Source organism: Marmota marmota, unplaced genomic scaffold (assembly GCF_001458135.2).
Source record: "Marmota marmota marmota unplaced genomic scaffold, marMar, whole genome shotgun sequence".
NCBI classification, from domain to species: domain Eukaryota; kingdom Metazoa; phylum Chordata; class Mammalia; order Rodentia; family Sciuridae; genus Marmota; species Marmota marmota.
In genome coordinates, this window is record NW_025999928.1 from 569,771 (window position 1) to 589,302 (window position 19,532).

General features: G+C 38.7%; 1 protein-coding gene across 2 annotated transcripts in view; it reads right to left on the reverse strand.

The window, feature by feature from the left end:
• Positions 1-4,825, reverse strand: part of Ubqln1 (ubiquilin 1) — a 46,720-nt gene extending 41,895 nt beyond the window's left edge. The window contains exon 1 of one of the 2 annotated variants that reach the window (XM_015506068.2): positions 4,135-4,825. In XM_015506068.2, the coding sequence (XP_015361554.1) occupies positions 4,135-4,314 (180 nt within the window). In that variant the 5' untranslated portion in view covers positions 4,315-4,825. The remainder of the gene's footprint in view (positions 1-4,134) is intronic. The other variant, XM_015506067.2, reaches the window with a different exon arrangement.
• Between the last annotated feature and the right edge of the window lie 14,707 nt (positions 4,826-19,532).

Here is a 19,532-nt window from a genome sequence, read left to right on the forward strand (position 1 = left end):
GGGGGGGGGGGGGGGGGCAGTAAGTGATCTCCAAAAAAGAGTTTTTTAGCAACTCATTAGAAAAAAGCAAATAAGAAAACACTGATCTCTCAGAGCATGGTGGCACATGTTCAATCCCAGCTACTCAGGAGGCTAAGGCAGGAAGATGCTTAACAAGGCCCTATCTCAAAATTTTAAAAAAATTTAAAGGGTTGAGGATTGTAGCTCAGTGGTAGAGCACCCACCTGGTATGTGCAATGCCCTGAGTTCAATCCCTACGCATCCCCAAAAGAGAAAACTTATCTCAGGAACCAACTTTCTTTAGATAAAACAACCTTCGGGGTAAGACACTGTCCAGTCAAAATAAAACATAAGCCAAACAAGAATTTTAAACTTTTAAGCATCCATATTGAAAAAGTAAGGAGAGGGACTGAAGATACACTGATAAGAGTGCTTGCCTAGAATGTGGAATGTTCTGTGTTCAATTCTCAATACCACAAAAAAAAAGGAAAAAGAGGTCAAATTAATATCAATAATTTTAATATTTTGACATTTTATTTTACCCATCTAATGGATGAAGAAATTGTGGTATATATACATAATGGAATACACTCAGTCATAAAGAATGACTTGAGGCCATTTGCCCGGAAGTGGATGGATCTGATGACTATCGTGCTAAGTGAAATAAGCCAATACCAAAAAAATCAAAGGTTGAATGTTTTCACTAATATGTGGACGTTAACCTACAATAAGTGGGGAAGGGATAGAAGTTCAATAGAGTAGACAAAGGGGAAGAAAGAGCAGACAGCAGAATGAATCTGATATAACCCTCCTATGTACATATATAAATATACCACAGTGTACATCCAAAGATTGAGATCCTAATTAGAATTAGATATATCCCATGCTTGTATAAATATATCAGAATAGTTCTACTGTCATGTGTAACTAGAAAGAATAAAAAAATAAAAATTTTAAAAAAGAAATCTAGGGAAAAATACAAATATAAACTGCCAACTACATCTTATTTGACAAATTGCCCAGGTGTTTTTTAACAAAGAATTTTTTTATTTTTTTTTTAGTTGTAGATGACCACAATACCTTTATTTATTTATTTTTATGCATTGCTGAGGATAAACCCCAGTGCCTCACACATACTAGGCAAGCGCTCTACCACTTAGCTAAAACCACAGCTTCTACCCAGGTTTAATGTGATTTCATTCAATCAATTATTAGAACATTTGTGTATATATATAACATATATATACACATATATACATACATATGTATGTGGGTGTGTGTATATATATATGTGTGTGTGTGTGTGTATATATATATATACTGTGTGTTAGAGTCTACATTATATAGAAATATTTATTGAAAGAGATCTTCAATGATAGAAAATAGGATTTTCCTGAAATAAAGTATAGGTTTTCAATATTATCATTTGGTGATCTTTTACTTATCCTCTTGCCCTCCCAGATAAGAATTTTCAAGATCAAATATTTGCCAATTTCTTTGTTTGTTTGTTGCTGGGGACTGAACCCAAGACCTCAGCATGCTAAGCACCTGCTCCATCATTGTATTTTTAAAGGAATCAATGTCAGACATCTTTTTCAATGACAACTTTTTTCTCCAGTGCTGAAGATTAACCCCAGGAAGAGCCACACACATTGTTAGGCTAGCACACTACCACTGTGCTACACCCTCAGCTCCCTCAATGACAAACTTTAATCTATAACAAGCATGGTAAATCTACTCAACATTTTTAAGAAAAATTTAAATTACAAAATGGTAGATCTTTTCTTGTGCTCCAAGTAGAACTGTACAGATAGATCAACTGAAAACTAATTTTCTTATTTCTTGCACTTTTCCTGTATGTGCTTCCCTTAACAAAGCCCACAGTTTAATTTTTCTTCAGGTTCTTGGTACAGTGGTAAGCTTCAATTTTTATCATGTTTTCTGCTTCAACAGAAACAAATGATTAAAACTATTAACTGACATCAGAAAAAGTTACTTCAAAAAGGCTTTAATTTTACTGAAAATTCACTTGTTATACCTGTAGAATTTATAATTAAGTTCCACAGAATTTAGGATTTTAATTTCACCATCACAAAAAGCAAAAAATGTCCTCACAGATATTCACCTAAATAAATTTTTTATTTACAAAATATTGACTATTTCTAATATTTTGCAGTAAAATTCCAAAAGCAATCAGGATGGTGGAGGCCTAAAATGGAAACTCTAGAAAGACTCAAATGCTTCAAAATTTAATATTTAACACCCACTAAAATAGCTAAATCAAAAGACTGATTATATCAAATGTTAGCTGGGATCTGAACCAACAGTAATACCTACATATCACTGATAGGATTGTAAAATAGTACAAAAGCCTTTAAAAAAAAAAAAAAAAAAAGTCATTTCTTATAAAACTAAACAGGCCTGCCCTATCACCTAGTCATTCCACTTCTACACATTTAACCAAAAGAACTCATACAAGATTGTTAATAGTAACTAAACAGAAATAACTGGAAACAGGTGGCCCTAAACAGTAGATAAATCATGATACGTTCATATAGTGGAAGACTATAGAGATAAAAGTACTAATATACACAAGAATGAATCTTAAAAATATGCTGAGTGAAAAAGAGCCTTACTCGAGTACATACTATGCGTAAATACTGCTTATGTGAAGTTCTAGAACTGGCAAATCAAATCTCTGGTGAAAATGAAATAAAAAATGTGACTGATGAAAGGGAAAGTTTGACTGAACTGATTGGAAAAAGGCAAGAGAAAAAACCTTTCTAGTCAATTATTAATTCTACATTTTGTTGAGGACTTGAGTGACCCAGCTGTAAACATTTGTGAAAAACTTATGTAATGGCAACCACATGCATCCCATTGCATGTCAAATTTACCTTAAAAAAAAAAAAAAAAACTGTATAAGTTGAAATGAATAACACACACAATGTTGGAGTGCCTGTTGAGGTTGCTGCTGATAATTTGCAACTTATTTCTAAATGTATTCAAAAACATAAAATGGAATTTAATAAATTATGTTATAAAACAAACAGGAAATGTTAATTGACAGTGAGAGACACACTGATATTAGCTGTATAATCTTTCAACTTTTCTGTATATTGAAAAATATAAAAATATTAAGGAAAATTTTTGAGAGAGAGTTAGGAAACAAAGAATGATGACTCAGTTGATGACAAAAGTTTCTCTCAATTGATGCTACACACCCTCCTGCTTCACAAAACACACCTTTAGAGTTAGATAAACCCTGGAGAAAACTTAAAAGTGCATTTCAATAATTGTTAACTGCTTCCCCAAATTAACTATTCACATTATTTGATACTGTCAGGGATCTATTCAATAATTATTAAAAATACTCCAGGAAACAATAAACTAGAAACAACGTGTTGAATTCCACCAAGATTTTTAATTAACTTCAAAATTTGTATTCCTGAACAAAGTTCAAGCAGAAAATTATTTGGTAAGATTCCCCATGAACTCCAGTTTTGTTTTCTTTTACTGGGTTGCACCCCCAGTATCCAAATAACGTCGCTATCGTCCCTCTAAGATCAAAAAACCTACCCAATGACTGCCATCTAAGTGATGACAGATATACTAAAAATGAAATAGCAAGTCATCATGAATGAAAAGTCGTTCACTTTTTCTCCTTAAGCCTAGTACTTTTTTTTTAAGATGCGGCTGGAAAACGTCATGGCTTTCTCACAAAAGGTGGGAAGATGAGAAAGATTTCAGCATTCAAAACGCAGAATAAACGTACACGTGCACCTCACCCTAAAACCTGCCTTAACCCGCCAACAGGTAAAACAATGAGCAGACCCCCGCCCCTTTTTTATTGATGAAACAAAACCGCAGCTAGGGTAAAGTGGACCCTCACCCCCGCCCAGCCTCCACCCCGCCCGAAGCCAGGCGGTGGGTCCCTTTCCTTTGTGAGGAGCTGGAGAGGAGGTGGCTGAGGGCGGGGAGCTGGGGGAGGAGGTTGGGGGGTCGGTGGACGCCAGAGGAAGAAGACCCAGAGCCAAGCGGCGGCGACGGCGGCGCGTCCCACAAGCAGGCCGCACAGCCCCGCCACAAACCTCTGCGGAGTCCANCCCCGGCCCGAGCCCCAGGCGGCCTCACCTGCTGGACCGAGCTGTTCTCGGGCACAGCGAACTCCTCCTTCTCTTTCGGGGTCTTTACGGTGACTTTCATGATCTTGGGCTCCGTAGAGGCAGCGGCCGCGGGGGCGCCGGCACCCTCAGCCGCGGCAGCGCTGTACTGGGAGCCCGGAGGACCGCCGCTTTCACCACTCTCGGCCATGGCGGCGTCGGTGACTCAGGCGAGCAGGAGGGAGCGGGAGAGCAAGGGGGAGCCAGGAGACGCCAGAGCCGACTGGCCCGGGCAGCGGAGAACGCAGGGCACGCCGCCTAGGTGGCAACGGCGCCGGGCCGCCAAGGGGCCGCGGAGCTCGGTGTGGGCTCCAGGTGCAGGCCCGGATTCGGCGCTCGGTAGCAGCGCAGTGTTCAGACGCCGCTGGTTCGCAGCGACATCCGCAGCCGCAGCCGCTTCCTCCCCCCGCCCCTCCCCCCACGTCCCTCCGCCGGCGCCGCGCGGGGCACGCCGGGTAACGCAGATGGCCGCGTCGCCGAGTCATCCTCGCCTGGCGCCGCTTCGAGCTCCAGTTGCGTCCCTTTTCCTCCCTCGTCCCAGTGTGCAAAGTGTAGGCGCGGCCAGCTTGGAGAACTAAAAGCAAACTGGGGCAGGACAGATCAGTTCATTTTTTCTTTTTCACTCCTGTCACCAAAAAACAAAATGCGTCTTCTAAGAGGCACTGTGCGGCGCACCGGGATGACATCACGGCCAGCGAAATTACTAGAAAGGAACTTGGACCACTGGGCGCTGCGAGCGCGGATGCGCCTGCGCGCTCATGGTCCAGGTTGTCTCCTCTCCCCACCTCCTCACCTCATACCCCGACTAGGCTCTGCTCAGTCGCCCTTCCCGCGTGCTAGTCTTGCCTGCTTGCCGGGCGTACAGCACCAAGGAGAGTGTGATGATGAAATAGCAGCGAGGAATTTTTGTTGTTAATATGGTTGGTATTTGCCTAGTTGGAGGCTTTAAAATGTTTTGTTCTAACTGCTCTGTGCGTGGAACCTGGAGGATAAGTCAGTGAAGGAGAAAGGACTAATTATAAAGGAAAATGGAGTGAACGCCTATGAACCAATCATTGCTTCATGGCCCTAGCGTTCAGTTCTCAGGTCAAACCGGTTTGGTCAGAAGATCAAGGCAACTCCTATTGACAGTCTCAGCTGACAGTCATGTGTGAACATCTCCAAATCTCAGATCACTGTATCCAAGAAGCGGGGTGCCCAAAGAGTGCTCACCCAACTGGAACAATTTAGTACAGCTGAAGTGTTCCTTTTGTATTCTATCAAATTAAAGGTACTGCATCATTTCAGATTTTAGGTGATATCAAAGATGGTTGTTCAAAAATTATCTTCAGTGTATATAGGAAGTTACTTCTGAGTCGTACATTTGAAAGGATGCCATCATTTGGGGGAAAAAAATAAGTGTGTGTGTGTGTGTGTGTATGCGTGTATGTACACACATGCATACATATTAACCATTTCTGAGTGTTTTGTTAGCGTATTTTGTGGTTCTGGGGATTGAACCCAGGACCTCGGGCATGCGAGGCAGGCAGGCAGGCAAGCAGGCAAGCGTGCAAGCACTCTATCACTAAACCACACCCTCCAACCCCATTGTTTGTTAAAGATAGAGAACACAGTATATTATTGTAATCAGTATTGCACAAATGTAAATCCTGACCCAAATATGCAAGGATATTCAGCCCTGTTGTAGAATTAAATACTGTCCCATAAACACTACCTTTTAGCAGAACCCTTTGGAATCTGGGTCAGAGAGAAGTTCTGACGTATAAATTGCAATAAAGACATACTTTGACATCACCAAAATTTTGTGCCAGCATTGTTCAATAATATGAAGAGTTAACCCAAGGTCCTTTGCTGAACGGTTATGTCTAAATGTAAGGTAATCATTACTTCTCGGGGTAGAAAGTACCACCATATAACCAATCATTTGGAATTTGTTTTATATATTTAAATAAAATCTCTTCCCAACTTCATTAGGTCAATATTTGTGACTTCCTGTCCTGCTGTTTTCTGTCTGCAAGCTTTGCCTGGACTGCCTCTCCTGCCTGGAGTGACTTCTTCCTTGCCTTCACCTGCCTAATCCCAATATCACATTCCCCAGAAAGATTTCACTGGCTACAGACCCAATGTCTGTCTGCACTCCTGTAAATACACTGTATATATCTCTAACCCTACACTTATAGAATTACATTGTAACTAAGTGTCTACATTAACCTCTAAAAATTTCTCATGTATATTATATAACTTAAGTAATGTATCTGTAAGAAGATACAGCATAGTTAATCATTTTGGTGGTACTTTTCATAAACATAACCTATAAGGGACCTTTGGAGGTGGGGGGATCATGGACTAGATCAGGGATTTGTAAACTTTTGGGAGGGCTAAGTAGTAAATACTTTAGGCAGACCATAGACTATAAAATTATGCCCTGGTATCACAAAACAACCACAGACAATCCATAACTAAATAAGCAAAGCTGTATTTACTGAAGATTTTACTTTAAAAAAAAAATCAACCATAGAATCTGATGTGGGCCACAGGGATAGTTTGCCAATCGCTGATCTTGATGTTTGTTTTTTCCCTGAATGATTTTTGTTTATTAAATGGCTGGTATGGAGAAAATCAGAAGATTTTTCACCTACTCTTTAACCATTAATGGACTACTGAAGTGAAGATACAACAAAACTCACTCTCTGACATAAAAAAAAAAAATCGTTAAATGTGGGAGGAGAGAGGTGGGTGAAGATAGCCAGTGATGTGCTGTTAAATGTTTAATAATCAGCTCTCCAAAAAACAAGAAATTTGCCAATTTATGTGATGTAAATACTTGCAAATGATCAATTTGAGCTACCAAGTTGAGGTTACCTAGTCCTCAAAACACCTGAAGTTTTACCAGTCAGCTCTCATAAGCCAGTAAGAGCCATCTGCAAATATACAGGTCGAGAAAATCTATTGTTAAAACTTAACTACATTATTATTTGCATGACAAAAGAATCTTTCCTCGACAGAATGATTTAATCAATAAGAATTAACATTGAGTATCCTTTGACAAATTTTAATCCTGTGTCCAGGAATTATAACTTCAATACAATTAATATATGTGTCAAATAAGTAATATAAGTAACATGAATTCCTCATGTTGCTCCTACATTCAAAATCCATCATGAGCTCCCTACTACCTGGAAAATAAAGCCCAAGCTTCTTATTGTGAACTCATAGTCTCCTTCTACTAACTCCTAAGCCATCTTTCAAGCTCACTCTCTTTAGATACACTACATTCCAAAGATGTTTATTGCCATCTCTAGAAACACTTTTATGTTATACTTTTCTTACCTTTTCATATTATACCCCTCATCTAGCACAGGTTATTGTTATCTCTTCTTTAAGACTTTCCTTGAGTGCCCATGTCTATAGAATCTTTTTTTTCCTCTGAATTCCCACTATAATTGTTTGCACAATTCACTTGTAGCATAACTTCTCTTATCTTAGACCATTTTTCTTGTGACCACACAGGTCTAGTTCATACTCTTGTTAACTCCAGCAATAACCAACAGATTCCTCTGCCTGTCTAACGTCTTCATCCTCAAATTTATTTTCTAGTACTGCCATATGTTATCCTTCTAGAACTGAGCTTTGATTCATGACACTCAAAACTTTTCAGTCACTTTCACCAAAGTTTTACACAATGTCTAAACACTGCAAATTGTTCCTGGGCCCTCTGACCAGAAGATTTTGTCCCTGAACCATATCCTCAACCAAACCAAACCAGTGAACTTAATTCTCCAAGCATGCCTCAAGCCTTCAACACATTCACAGCAAGTAGAAATTCTTCCTCTTCATTTTAGAACCATTAATTTACCCTCCTTCAAGACTCAATTAAAATTGAGTCTTAACAATTTTTAATAATTTTTCCCCAGTAACTTCTTTTTTATCAAATACTCTCTAAATCTTTTGTATTCCCATATAGCTTTATTACCTTCTTGATGTCATTTAGTAGATTCTATCTTGTATTATACTTACTTGTGTGCATATTTCCTCTGTTAAACAAGGTCCTCGAAAAAAAAGGATCAAGCTTAATCTCATTAGTGCTTAATCTAAATTCTAGGCATGAGTGTAGTTACAGTTGAACTGAATTATTGGACTATCATTTTTTTCCACTAGAATGGCAACTCATTTAGAGCAGTAGATCATATTTTATACCCCTTTCTTTTTCTCAACGATTATATTATAGCGAGATACATACATACTTACATAGATGAATACATACATACATACTTACTTTAAACTTACTTTATAGTGAAAGTTCAGAGGAAAGAAGCATTATTCACTCCTTGCTTGGGCAGGAAAAGGTGGGAAAGTCAAAGAAGGTTTTGAAGGAAATTATTTGAGCCAGGCCTTAAGAAATGAATGCAGTTTTATTAACCAAGTCGAGAAGGGTAAAGGTTATGAGAATGACACAGTGTTGGAAAATAAAGGCTCTCCTAGGGCACTAATCTCAAAGTTGTCCCACAGTCTAGGAACTGTTCACAAATATCTCAAAAGTTACTTTCAAAGTCAAAGGGAAGCCTGGCGTGATGGCACATACCTGTAATCCCAGTGGCTCAGGAGGCTGAGACAGGAGGATCTTGAGTTCAAAGCCAACTTCAGCAATGTGGAGGCACTAAGCAACTCAGTGAGACCCTATCTCTAAATAAAATACAAAATAGTGTTGGGGATGTGGCTCAGTGGTTGAGTGCCCCTGAGTTCAATCCCCAGGACCGAAAAAAAAAAAAAAAAAATGTCAAAGAGAAGGCCCTCACAGAATTCAATAAGATCCTGGTGCACTACTTTTGGACTTTCCAGTCTCTAGAATCATGGACTAAATAAATGGTTTTTTTTTTCCTTTATAAATTACTCAGTTCAGATATTCTGTTTTAGCAAAATAAAACAGACTAAGTCTATTCTCCTTTGACTTCTCTTATAATGAGGATACTACTGAAACCCTGAAACACAATCCCTAAGGCAACCATTGAATATCTTGCAGAAGTGGTAAGACTGGTCCTTCTGGAAATATATAAAAATGTGTACAACTATTTGATAAATAGACACAGGCTTAGTCTTATTTTTTGTAAAACTCCAAGACTTATGATTTCTTTTTAGTTGACAAATATATCCCAAATGGTTGTATTTGGAATATGTTTCCTAACCTTAGGAAGTTATCTACATGAAGAGGCTGTCATTATATTGTGTAAACTAAGCAAATGGACCATGCGGAAAATTAGGTGCTGAAGGCAGAGAGAAATAGTTCACAAATTTTCATAATCTATGGTATAAAGCAAATTACCTAGGAATTCCAAAGGATAATAATGCTTCTGGAAAAAAATAATGTTTATAGATATTGGATAGTTTTGTAACATTCAAGAAAGCAACCTGTTGAGGAATTTTACATGGGAAACTGAGAGATGTTTTTCAAAAAGCATTTTATTCCCACCAACCAATTTTATCAAATAATTCTTTTGACCTTTGTTCCCAAATGAGTTGAAAAGAGAAGGCAGAACAATACTGTGGCTTCTCTTAGTTGTTCTATAATCTACCAAGAATTAGGAAGGATCTGAGGTTTTTGCCTACTTACAGATTAATGGTTTCATGAAAGCTAGTAGAAGACACCAGACTCCTAAGAAACAAAGGACTTTGTTACTCACAGCAATATCAGTAGCCAATGTAGCATCTTCTTGTGCCAGTTCCCATGTCCTAATTTCCACGGGGTGATGGAAAGAGGGGTAGGTGACACTTGCACCTTCAGTGGGTTGCATCATAAAGGAGAAAACTCAAGCATGTTGAACTCAAATTTTTAATAAGTAAAATACCTTCCCTTTGCTCCTTTCAAGGGCTTATGCTTGCTAGGCAAACACTCTACCACTGAGCTATCCCCCATGCCCTTCCCTTTGCTCTGTAAGGATACACTATATCTTCTGTTCAGTATACAAATATCCTTCAAAAAATAATCTACAACAAAGGCATTATACTAAATATCTTGCCTTTATTGCTGCTCTAGGAAATTAGCACAAATTTAGTGGCTTAAAATAGCATAGCACAGTTTTATTATCTTGTGATTCTGAAAGTCAGAAGTCCAAAATGAGTCATAAAGGACTAAAATCAAAGGATGTTCCTTCTGGAAAGTCAAAGGGCAACTCTATCCCTTGCTTTTTCCATCTTTTAGAGACTGCCTAAATTCCTTGGCTTGTGACCACATCACTCCAACCCTTACCTCCACTTTCACATTTTCTCTGACCCTTTACCTCACTCTTTTCTTCATAAAGAATTTTTGTGATGGACTGGAGTTGTAGCTCAGTGATAGAGCTTGCCTAGCATGTGTGAGGCACTGTGTTCAATCCTCGGCACCACATATATAAATAAAGGTCCATTGACAACTAAAAAATATATATATTAAAAAAAGAATTTTTGTGATGATAGTGGTCTACCCTGATAATACAAGATAATCTCTCCATCTCAAGATTCTTTTTTTCTCTTTTTCTTTTTGTAATTATAAATGGACAGAATGCCTTTATCTTATTTGTTTATTTTTATGTGGTGCTAAGGATCGAACCCAATGCTTCACACATGCTAGGCAAGCACTCTGCCACTAAGCTACAGCCCCAGCCCCATATCTCAAGATTCTTAATCACATCTGCAGAGTCCCTTTTGCATGTAACATACATATTCAAAGATTCTGTGGATTACAGAATGTGAACATCTTTGGGGAGCTTTTTTTCTGCCTACCACAGTTGATGCCTGTATTCATAAGGTGCAGAATCATGAGAAATCCATAAAGTATTGTCTTCCAGGGCCTGGGGATGTTGCTCAAGTGGTAGTGTGCTCGCCTAGCATGCGTGAGGCACTGGGTTTGATTCTCAGCACCACATAAAAATAAAATAAAGATTCTGTCCACCTAAAACTAAAAAATAAATATTTTTTTAAAAAAGAAATTTCTTCCAGTAATATTCACCCCCTTTGTTTCTAAACTCTCTTGATTTCTGGAAAATTTTCCCATGAGGATGGCATGCTGCTGGTTACTCTGACAACCAGAAGCTGGAACCAAATCCATTCAGTTTGTTTCATACAGCATTAATAAGGTTACTGTCCACAAAACTCCATTAGCAGGATAAGGCCAAACTACATTATTAATCACCATGCTTCCCAGGGTTCCAGATCCAATCAACTAAACAAATCCCATAAACCACCAGGGTTTACTTTGGCTGCTTCACAGATATTGTTTCTGTATTGACTTTTCCACTTGATTCAAAACATTAATCCAAATATAGCAGTATGGATTAGTATCTGCACCCAATTTGTCATGGCCTGTAAAGAGAAAATCTAGGGCAATTATATCAATCCTGACAACTCTAAAAAGTGAGTTGACTTTGATTTGAATTCCCTTCAGGGCCAACATGATGTCACTGATCATTTTGGTTAAAGTAGGGACAAGTTTTATTCTACCTCTTCAAATTGGATGGTTCACATTGTAGGAATAATTGGCATAAGATGCACACAAATAGCAAGTCAGTTATCCCTCTGAGGCAAATAATTCAGAGTTGCCTCACTTTGCAGAGTTCTCTCAGTTGTCAACGGGCTATATGATCTATTGATGGTGTTTCTTTAAATACTGAAACTCTCTTATGACTACAAGAGTTGGGCCAATCCCTATTGTTTTCAATGGGCCTCTTATTAAGGTTAAGGAGAATGGCAGTCTACTTTCATCATAGCTCTATGACAGGATATGGAAGACCAGAAATTAAATTTGAGAGTATTCTACTTCATGAGGAAAGACACAGAGATATCTCTGGAAGACAAGATTGTTAATGCTTCTCTCTTTCCTGTGTTTTCCATGGTCTAAGATGTTCCTTTATCTAGTGCAGGGTTATTTCATCTATCTCCACCACCAACAAAAAATTAACTGTCTTCCCATTCCAGTAGCTTCAACTTCCCTTTTTCCTCTCCTTTCCCTTAATTTTCTTCTATGTACATACAGACTTTTGTCCAGAAAACTAAGGTACAAAACATATGAGAATATTTTTCTAATACTTTTGGAGATCCATGCCACTCAGAGGGTGTACCAACCAAGCTTACCTACCAGCGGCGGTCAACATTGGGAGTTCTTCCTGCCCAGAAGAGTATAAGCCACCTTAAAACTTAAAATCTCAAATAACTAGTGAATAACAAAACAGAAATACTCAGAAATATATTTACAAAATATGAAGCCCCTGATAGATCTAGTCCATATGGATTCTGGAACTAGACAAAAAAAAAATGGCTCCAGTGGTTTATTTAAGGGGGTACATCAAAGGCAGGGATAAGGTTTCAAGGGCAGAGTCTAACTATGTGATGTCTTGGAATCAGCAGGTTGATTAACATCTTGGCAGGTCACACCCAGCTCAGGTACTGTGTGGGATTTTTGGTAGAGCTCGAGGGGGAAGTTCACTTGTATCAGGTGGTTAATCCCTGTGGGGGGGGAGAGGTGCCACGGGAAATTCCCAATGCCAGATTTATCCCTTCACAAGGCTATTATGCACAACAGTCCACACGCAGCCCACGGATAGCTCGTGACACTAACCTGCAATTGCCATAAGGGAAAAGAAAGAAGCATAATGCCCAGGAATTTCAAAGTAGGCTTATAAGTTCCCACCCCACATCTTTTATCCTTATCATTACCTAGGAGTTATCCAAGAGATGATCCCTTTCTAGAGATGGCCACTTTCGTTGACCGAAATACCTAGTACTAAAGTATGTGGGCTAGGAAGAGGTGAGGGAGGTAGCATGAGAGAGCTTTTTAAGTTGATTTTTTGAGATAACTTCCAGTGCTCAACAATACCAGATGCCCTTGGATAGGAGGGAGCATGGAAGCTTCATTAAATACCTTATTAGTCCATTGTTGAGTGAGTTTTGCAATAAAAGGTACACTATTGTCAGATTGCAAATGACTCAGAAAGTTAAAAAAAAAACAGATTAGTTTCAAAGGCCACAAGGGTGTGGCTAGATTAGCTGATTGAACTGGACCAGTAATATCATAAGCTTAAAAATTGTCAACAACTGAAGGTACAACTAATATCCCTGAGAGGAGGTCAGATGTCTAATGTTATATCAAGAGCACAGTGTCATTCACTGGAATGTGTCAACTTTCATCAGGAGTCATAAGTTTAGCATGCAAGTGTCTGCCTTTACACCAGTTACCTAGATTACTCTGTGCCTAGTCTATGATGATGGATACGTATGGCGTCTAGTCCAGTGATACATACAGGCAGTAAGGTGTCCATCAGGTCAGTGCAGACTTTATCAATAGCTTGACACCAATCAGTCTCATCAGAAGAATGGGCTCTTACCCATCAGAGGAATGAACATCTACATGAGAGACTTGGGTGGTTGGTACGGCTATCATAAGTTGTTTTCCCAATTCATATACCCAAAAGGAGTATTTTCTTTTTAATATTTATTTTTTAGTTGTAGTTGGACACAATATCTTTATTTATTTTTATGGGGTGCTCAGGATTGAACCCAGGGCCTAGCGTGTGCTAGGCAAGCACTCTACAGCTGAGCCCCAGGCCCAGCCCAGGAGTATTTTCAATCTGTCAGTTTTCCAAGTGTAGACCTCCATATGTAGGCTTATAAGCCCCTATCATACTCCTTTGTCTTTATCATTATCTTGGAGTTTGTCAAGAGGATATGATCCTTTTAAGGGGAAAGTCACACTCAGTGACCAATGTACCTAGCACCAAAGTGTGTGCAGAGGAAGTTAGGAAGGTAGGCCACTGGCAACAGCCCAAAAGTCAGAACAAATATAATAAGGTTCATCAAGAGGACTTGCTCAGAAAAAATCAGACTACTGAATATTTTGGGTTCTATATAGTGTACACTGAGATTAAATAGCCATAACAGCTCAGAGAACTTCTATCAGGTTCCAGCTTAGCCAGACTGTCAGTGAATGAGGCCCAGGGATTTAGGGAAATTGTGGATTGAGGATCCCATTGAGCCAGCAACTTTGCACCAGGGAGAAAAGCTAGTAGGAGGCCCCTAGAAGGATAAATGCCACTTTTTAGTGTAAAGCTGAGATGCCTCTAGGTCAGAATAGTGGCATTCTCAAACATACCATTTCCATTTGACATGTAAAATTATTGAGCCCTTCTCACCTTATTAGTCATTCAGTCCATGTTGATATACCCCAAAATGGGAATATCAGGTGGAGAATCAGCATCTTCTATCAGTCAAATACTGAGTTTCTACAGGAGCCCAATAACAAATTAATAGCTGCTTTTCAAAGTGTGTGTGTGTATGGTAGCTGTGGTAACCTCCAGGGGCACCTCCAAATGGAGGCTGCCTTGCCTTATCAGAGATTTCAATCAGCAAAATCATTAGTCATGTAAATTTATAGCTCGGTGGTGGTGTCATTAGAATTGTGGAGGCTCACAGACATTAGACCTTCTATATGCAGCATTTTCCCAGTCAGGAGAATCTCTTCTAATACTTACAGAATGGGGGAACACAAGCATGTAACAAACACCAATTTCTACTCTACAGATATAAAACCAATAATATCCTGAAGTGGCCCAGATGGGGGGCTCCCCCTGAGGTCATAATAGCACTCTTTCCCCAGATGAACTCTGCCCAAAGCCATTACTTGAAGCAGGTGCCTATGGTTCCCATGGGGGAAATAGTGACTTGGGTACCTATACCCAACAGAGCCACAGAAGTTTGATTTCCTCTTCTCCTCCAAGTTCCCCTGCATACCTGACAAAGATAGCATTTGGCATCCCTTGATGACAGGGATACATTGTTCCCTCCCCCAGTCATCTATCTATTCCTTTAATCAGTTTGAGGTAGAGGGAGAGACAGGGATTAAGGGATACAGGATAGAATGAAGTAAGCAAAGTGCATTTGCTGAGTTTTAAACTGTGCTGTCAGTAACTGCAGCCCAATCCAATAAATGTCCAATGTTTTCAGTCGGCACAACACCCTATATAAGGTAGCAAAATCTTTATTTGCCTACACTATATCAGCTTTAGGAACTGACATCCACAGCCACATTTTGCAACTGTGTTTGGGTTTTGTGACCTTTGGCTGACTTGAGGTTGGCTCACGTGATGGTGTTCTTTTTGAGGAATCCACCTGAATCTGGAATATTTGCTGCTTTGTTATTAAAATATTCTTACACTCAACATTAATAGTAGGGGAAGTATTCTGAGATGGCAGGGCTGATTGCAAGAATTTTTAGATTTCTTTAGGTTTCTTTCTCATTCATGGAGTAACCTCATTAGCATCATAAACCCAACCTAGACTAAGAGCCTTAATGCTAATCTAAATGCTTCCTTGGGTTTCCCAGGGAATAAGTCTATCTCAGGAAAATCTTACATTAGTCAAAGCTCTTAATAGCAGTTCAGACAAACTGGAAAACAAAAACAAGATATTTTACTATGGTCCCCAAATGGATCTAAGATTAGTAAAATAGACAAAGAAAGGGCTGAGCTGTACTGCAGCCTAGCTGTTGCAATTATTAACAAGCTTTGTACACCCTTCCTCTCTTCTCCCAAGCAAACAAGCCAGTTATAAAAATTTGCCTAGTTTTTGCCCATGACTGTTTCAAATTTTCTTTTCATATTCAATGTAGATGCATGTTTTTTTTTGAGGCAAAAACTCAGTCCTCATTTACAATGAAGTGAACCTAAAACTGACAAGTTGACAAAGAAGTTCTCCTACCAAGAGGATAGTCAACAATGAGGACACATTTGTATAACTGTCATTGTACCTATTTCCCAACATTAGTTGTCTAGCAATCAGCTTTTCATTGAACAGGCAATATAATGGAGAATTGTATATAGCCTCATTGATCATACAGGTTAATCATTAGGCTCCTATAGATTTCCCAATGATTGCCATAGATTTCCCCAAAATACTATTAACCAGGTCACAAGACCCTTATCTTTCCTTTGCCAAAAATCCTATCTCTTCCAGGATACCATCTCTGACACCCAAACTGTCAAGAACTGTAAAGGATCTGAGATTTTATCCTCTTATAAGCTAACATGTTACTCTGCCATAGAGTTGTGGATGTGGACAGAAGACAAGACTACTAAGTCAGAGACAAAGGGCTTTATTACTTACTGCGATAGTATGCCGCAGTCTGGCTGGGCACAATTCAGGAGCCACTTGTCAAAAGAAACGAACTTTATTTTTAGAACCACACACACCAAACAAAACAGCTCCTCAGGAAAAACCTTCAGAGCCCAACTGCCACCACCAGCTTCCCCCAAGCCTCTCAACCTCTCCCACTCCTCCTGCTCTTGAGGCCGATTGGCTGGGTCATGTGGGCGGAGCCAAAAAAAGTCCCCCAATGAGCAGCTCTGTAGTCTGAAAGGGCGGGGAAACAGCCCAATGAGCATCACTGCAGAGGAGCCAATCAGCTAGAAGTTGCTGGGGCTGCTGTGAGCCAATCATCAGCTGGCAGTCTGAAAGGGCGGGGAAACAGCTCAATGAGCATCACTGCAGAGGAGCCAATCAGCTAGAAGTTGCTGGGGCCACTGTGAGCCAATCATCAGCTGGCAGTCTGAAAGTTTGCTGGGGCCCCTTCGGCTGTGGCTCTCAACATCATAGTAGGCTGAGTATCAGCATTTTTGTGTGCCAGTTCCTCAAGGCCCATTTACCAGAAGACAGCTCAAGAAAGATCAGGTATAATCTGGACAAGTACAGGCTTGAGTTACAAAAAAGGAACTGTGATCTCAGGGAACCCAATTCTTTTATAATAGGTAACAAACCTGCCTGCCCTAAAATACACTGTTTTAGGACTATTTTAAACTTTGCCTGGCATGCAATCTCAGTTGCAACATACTTAGATTCATATGTAAATTAATCTGTGATAATCTGTTTATTACTGTTGCAATTAAACTTCAATTATGATAGAGCACTGTGTGTGTGTGTGTGTGTGTGTGTACATGTATGCATGCTGGGGATTGAAACCAGGACACTATACATGCTAGGCACACATTCTACCACTGAGCTACAGTCCCAGTACCTGTATATGGAAATTTGAATTTCATATACTTTTTATGTGTCATTAAATAGTCTTCTTTTGATTCTTTTTTCAACCATTAAAAAATGTAAAAACCATTGTTAACTTGCAAACTGTAGAAAAATAGGCAATAGGTCAGATTTTGTCCATGGTGCTCTAACATTAGCTCAAAAATTAGCTAATACTGTTTAGAGATGGCAATGTTTTTAAAATCTTTTTATTCATTCTTAATTATTTATTTAATTATTTATTCTTTCATTATTTACTTGTACCTGTTCCCTAAGTTGAGAGAATTTATAGTTATAGGAAAAAGAAAACCACTTAAGTTCTAAAGTTTATGAAAATGCTAATTATAGGACCTTCCTAATAGACTGCAGCTAAGTTTAGAAGAAAATTCTCAATTGTTTTCAAGACAAACTCCTAGTTTTCTTAGAAGATTAAATACACTGTTTTAATTGGGTAGATAACCAAACATCCTATTTTAATCCAGGATAATCCCTGAAGAGTCTGACTATATTTGTTATAGTTAAAGCTTCGTCCCAGGGTGTCACAAACTGACTTCCAGACCACTCACATATAATCGAATCAAGCCTTTATTGAAGCACACCGGTGGTGGATGACCAGAACATAAAGCTGTTCCCCTGATCAGTCCCAAACAATTGAAAGGGCGCTCCTTATAAGCCTGAAAACCACAAAAGGGATGTTCTTGGGTCTAGCCAATGCAAGCAAGCCAGGTTACAGAAGCGGGGGAATGCAGTCAAGCTGAGGAAAGCCTAACCAATGACAGCCCAGTCACCCCAGTTATAGAAACAGAGCCCTGTTACCCTAGTTACAGAAACAATACCCCATTAGGTAGTTCTAGGTTCTTACAGATTTCTATAGCAAAAGGAAAAGAACATCTTGCCCCAGTCATGACCCTTCTACTTGGCATGGTTGTTTTACAGGATGAAGTCATAAAACAAAATGGAGTAACATTTGCTTCTACTACCACATATTAACATACATGTAGGCAGATGGTGTCATAGCTTGAGTGGTATAAGGAAGGAGTTTATATGTGGAATTGGTAATCTAAACATGGAAATCAAACTCAATAGATTTTAGAAGCTAAGAAAGGATTTCTTACACAAAAGCACATATTATAAAGAAAATACTGACACAGTTACATTAAAATTAAAAACTTCTCATACTTCAAAAATTCTACAAGCATAATGAAAAGACAAGCCATATACTGAAAAATAAATGTGACATACAACCAACAAAGAATTAGTATCCAGAATATACCAAGAATTCCTACATGTAAGTTTTAAAAATACCTAAAAGAAAAAAATGGTCATTTTGTTCAAATGGGACCCCTTAAGAAATGTTCAATCTTATTAGTTGATATGGAAAAACAAATTTTAAACAAGATACTATTTCACACTCATTAATATAAGTGAAGTTACCACAAAGAGATGTTCAGAGATGAGTCATAGTGCTGTTGGCTATGAGTTCAATGTTAATAAACAGACATTTACTAATCAGATGTTCTTAAACAGAAAAACATTAAAAAAGGTTATGTGTTGATTGGTTGATTAAAATTTTGTTACCAGAGGTTGCAGGCACCTAACCCTATGTATCGTCTATGAGCAATGGTTCAGTATCCACTAATTCAGTATTTTCAGAGACCTTATAGAGTATGCATAGTATAGTATATATAGAAAAATATAACTTCTATGAATAACACAATTCAACTTTAAGTATATTAAGGATAATGGTAACTGAGTTTCTCCCAAAGAAGTAAATTACAAATAGAGTTAGGAAGAAAACTAGAATGTACTTTATAATGTATTGAAATCTCACCGCTTCAATATAGATAGATATAAGTATAGGTGGAAATGTGTGTTTGTGTGTATGTGGATATACCTAATTCTATGCACTGCAAGTCCTAAGAGCAGCAGTATCATAATACCAATAAGTATACCAAGCAAGTAGAACTTGGCTTTTAAATAGCTCTCATAAAAGGAACCAGGGCTACTTGGAGAAGGCCCAATTCTTAGGGCTGCAATAGAAAAAGTATATCTTTTTGTGATAGAAAGCCAAGAAGTCTTAAAAGAATGATGGGTCATGTCAAAAGGACACCAAAGTCAATTTGAGAAGTTCCCAATAACCAAACTTGGGACAAAAACCAATAAATTATAAATCACTGAATAAGATGGTTGAAATGATGGATCCATAAAGATATAAATGAATTAATAAATTGAAATTTTGGTTTAAAAAGTATATTTATATAGTTTTAAATCATCTCCCATAAAAATTATTCATCACAAAGGGGAAAAAAAAGTATTTTGGAGAAGCCTGGC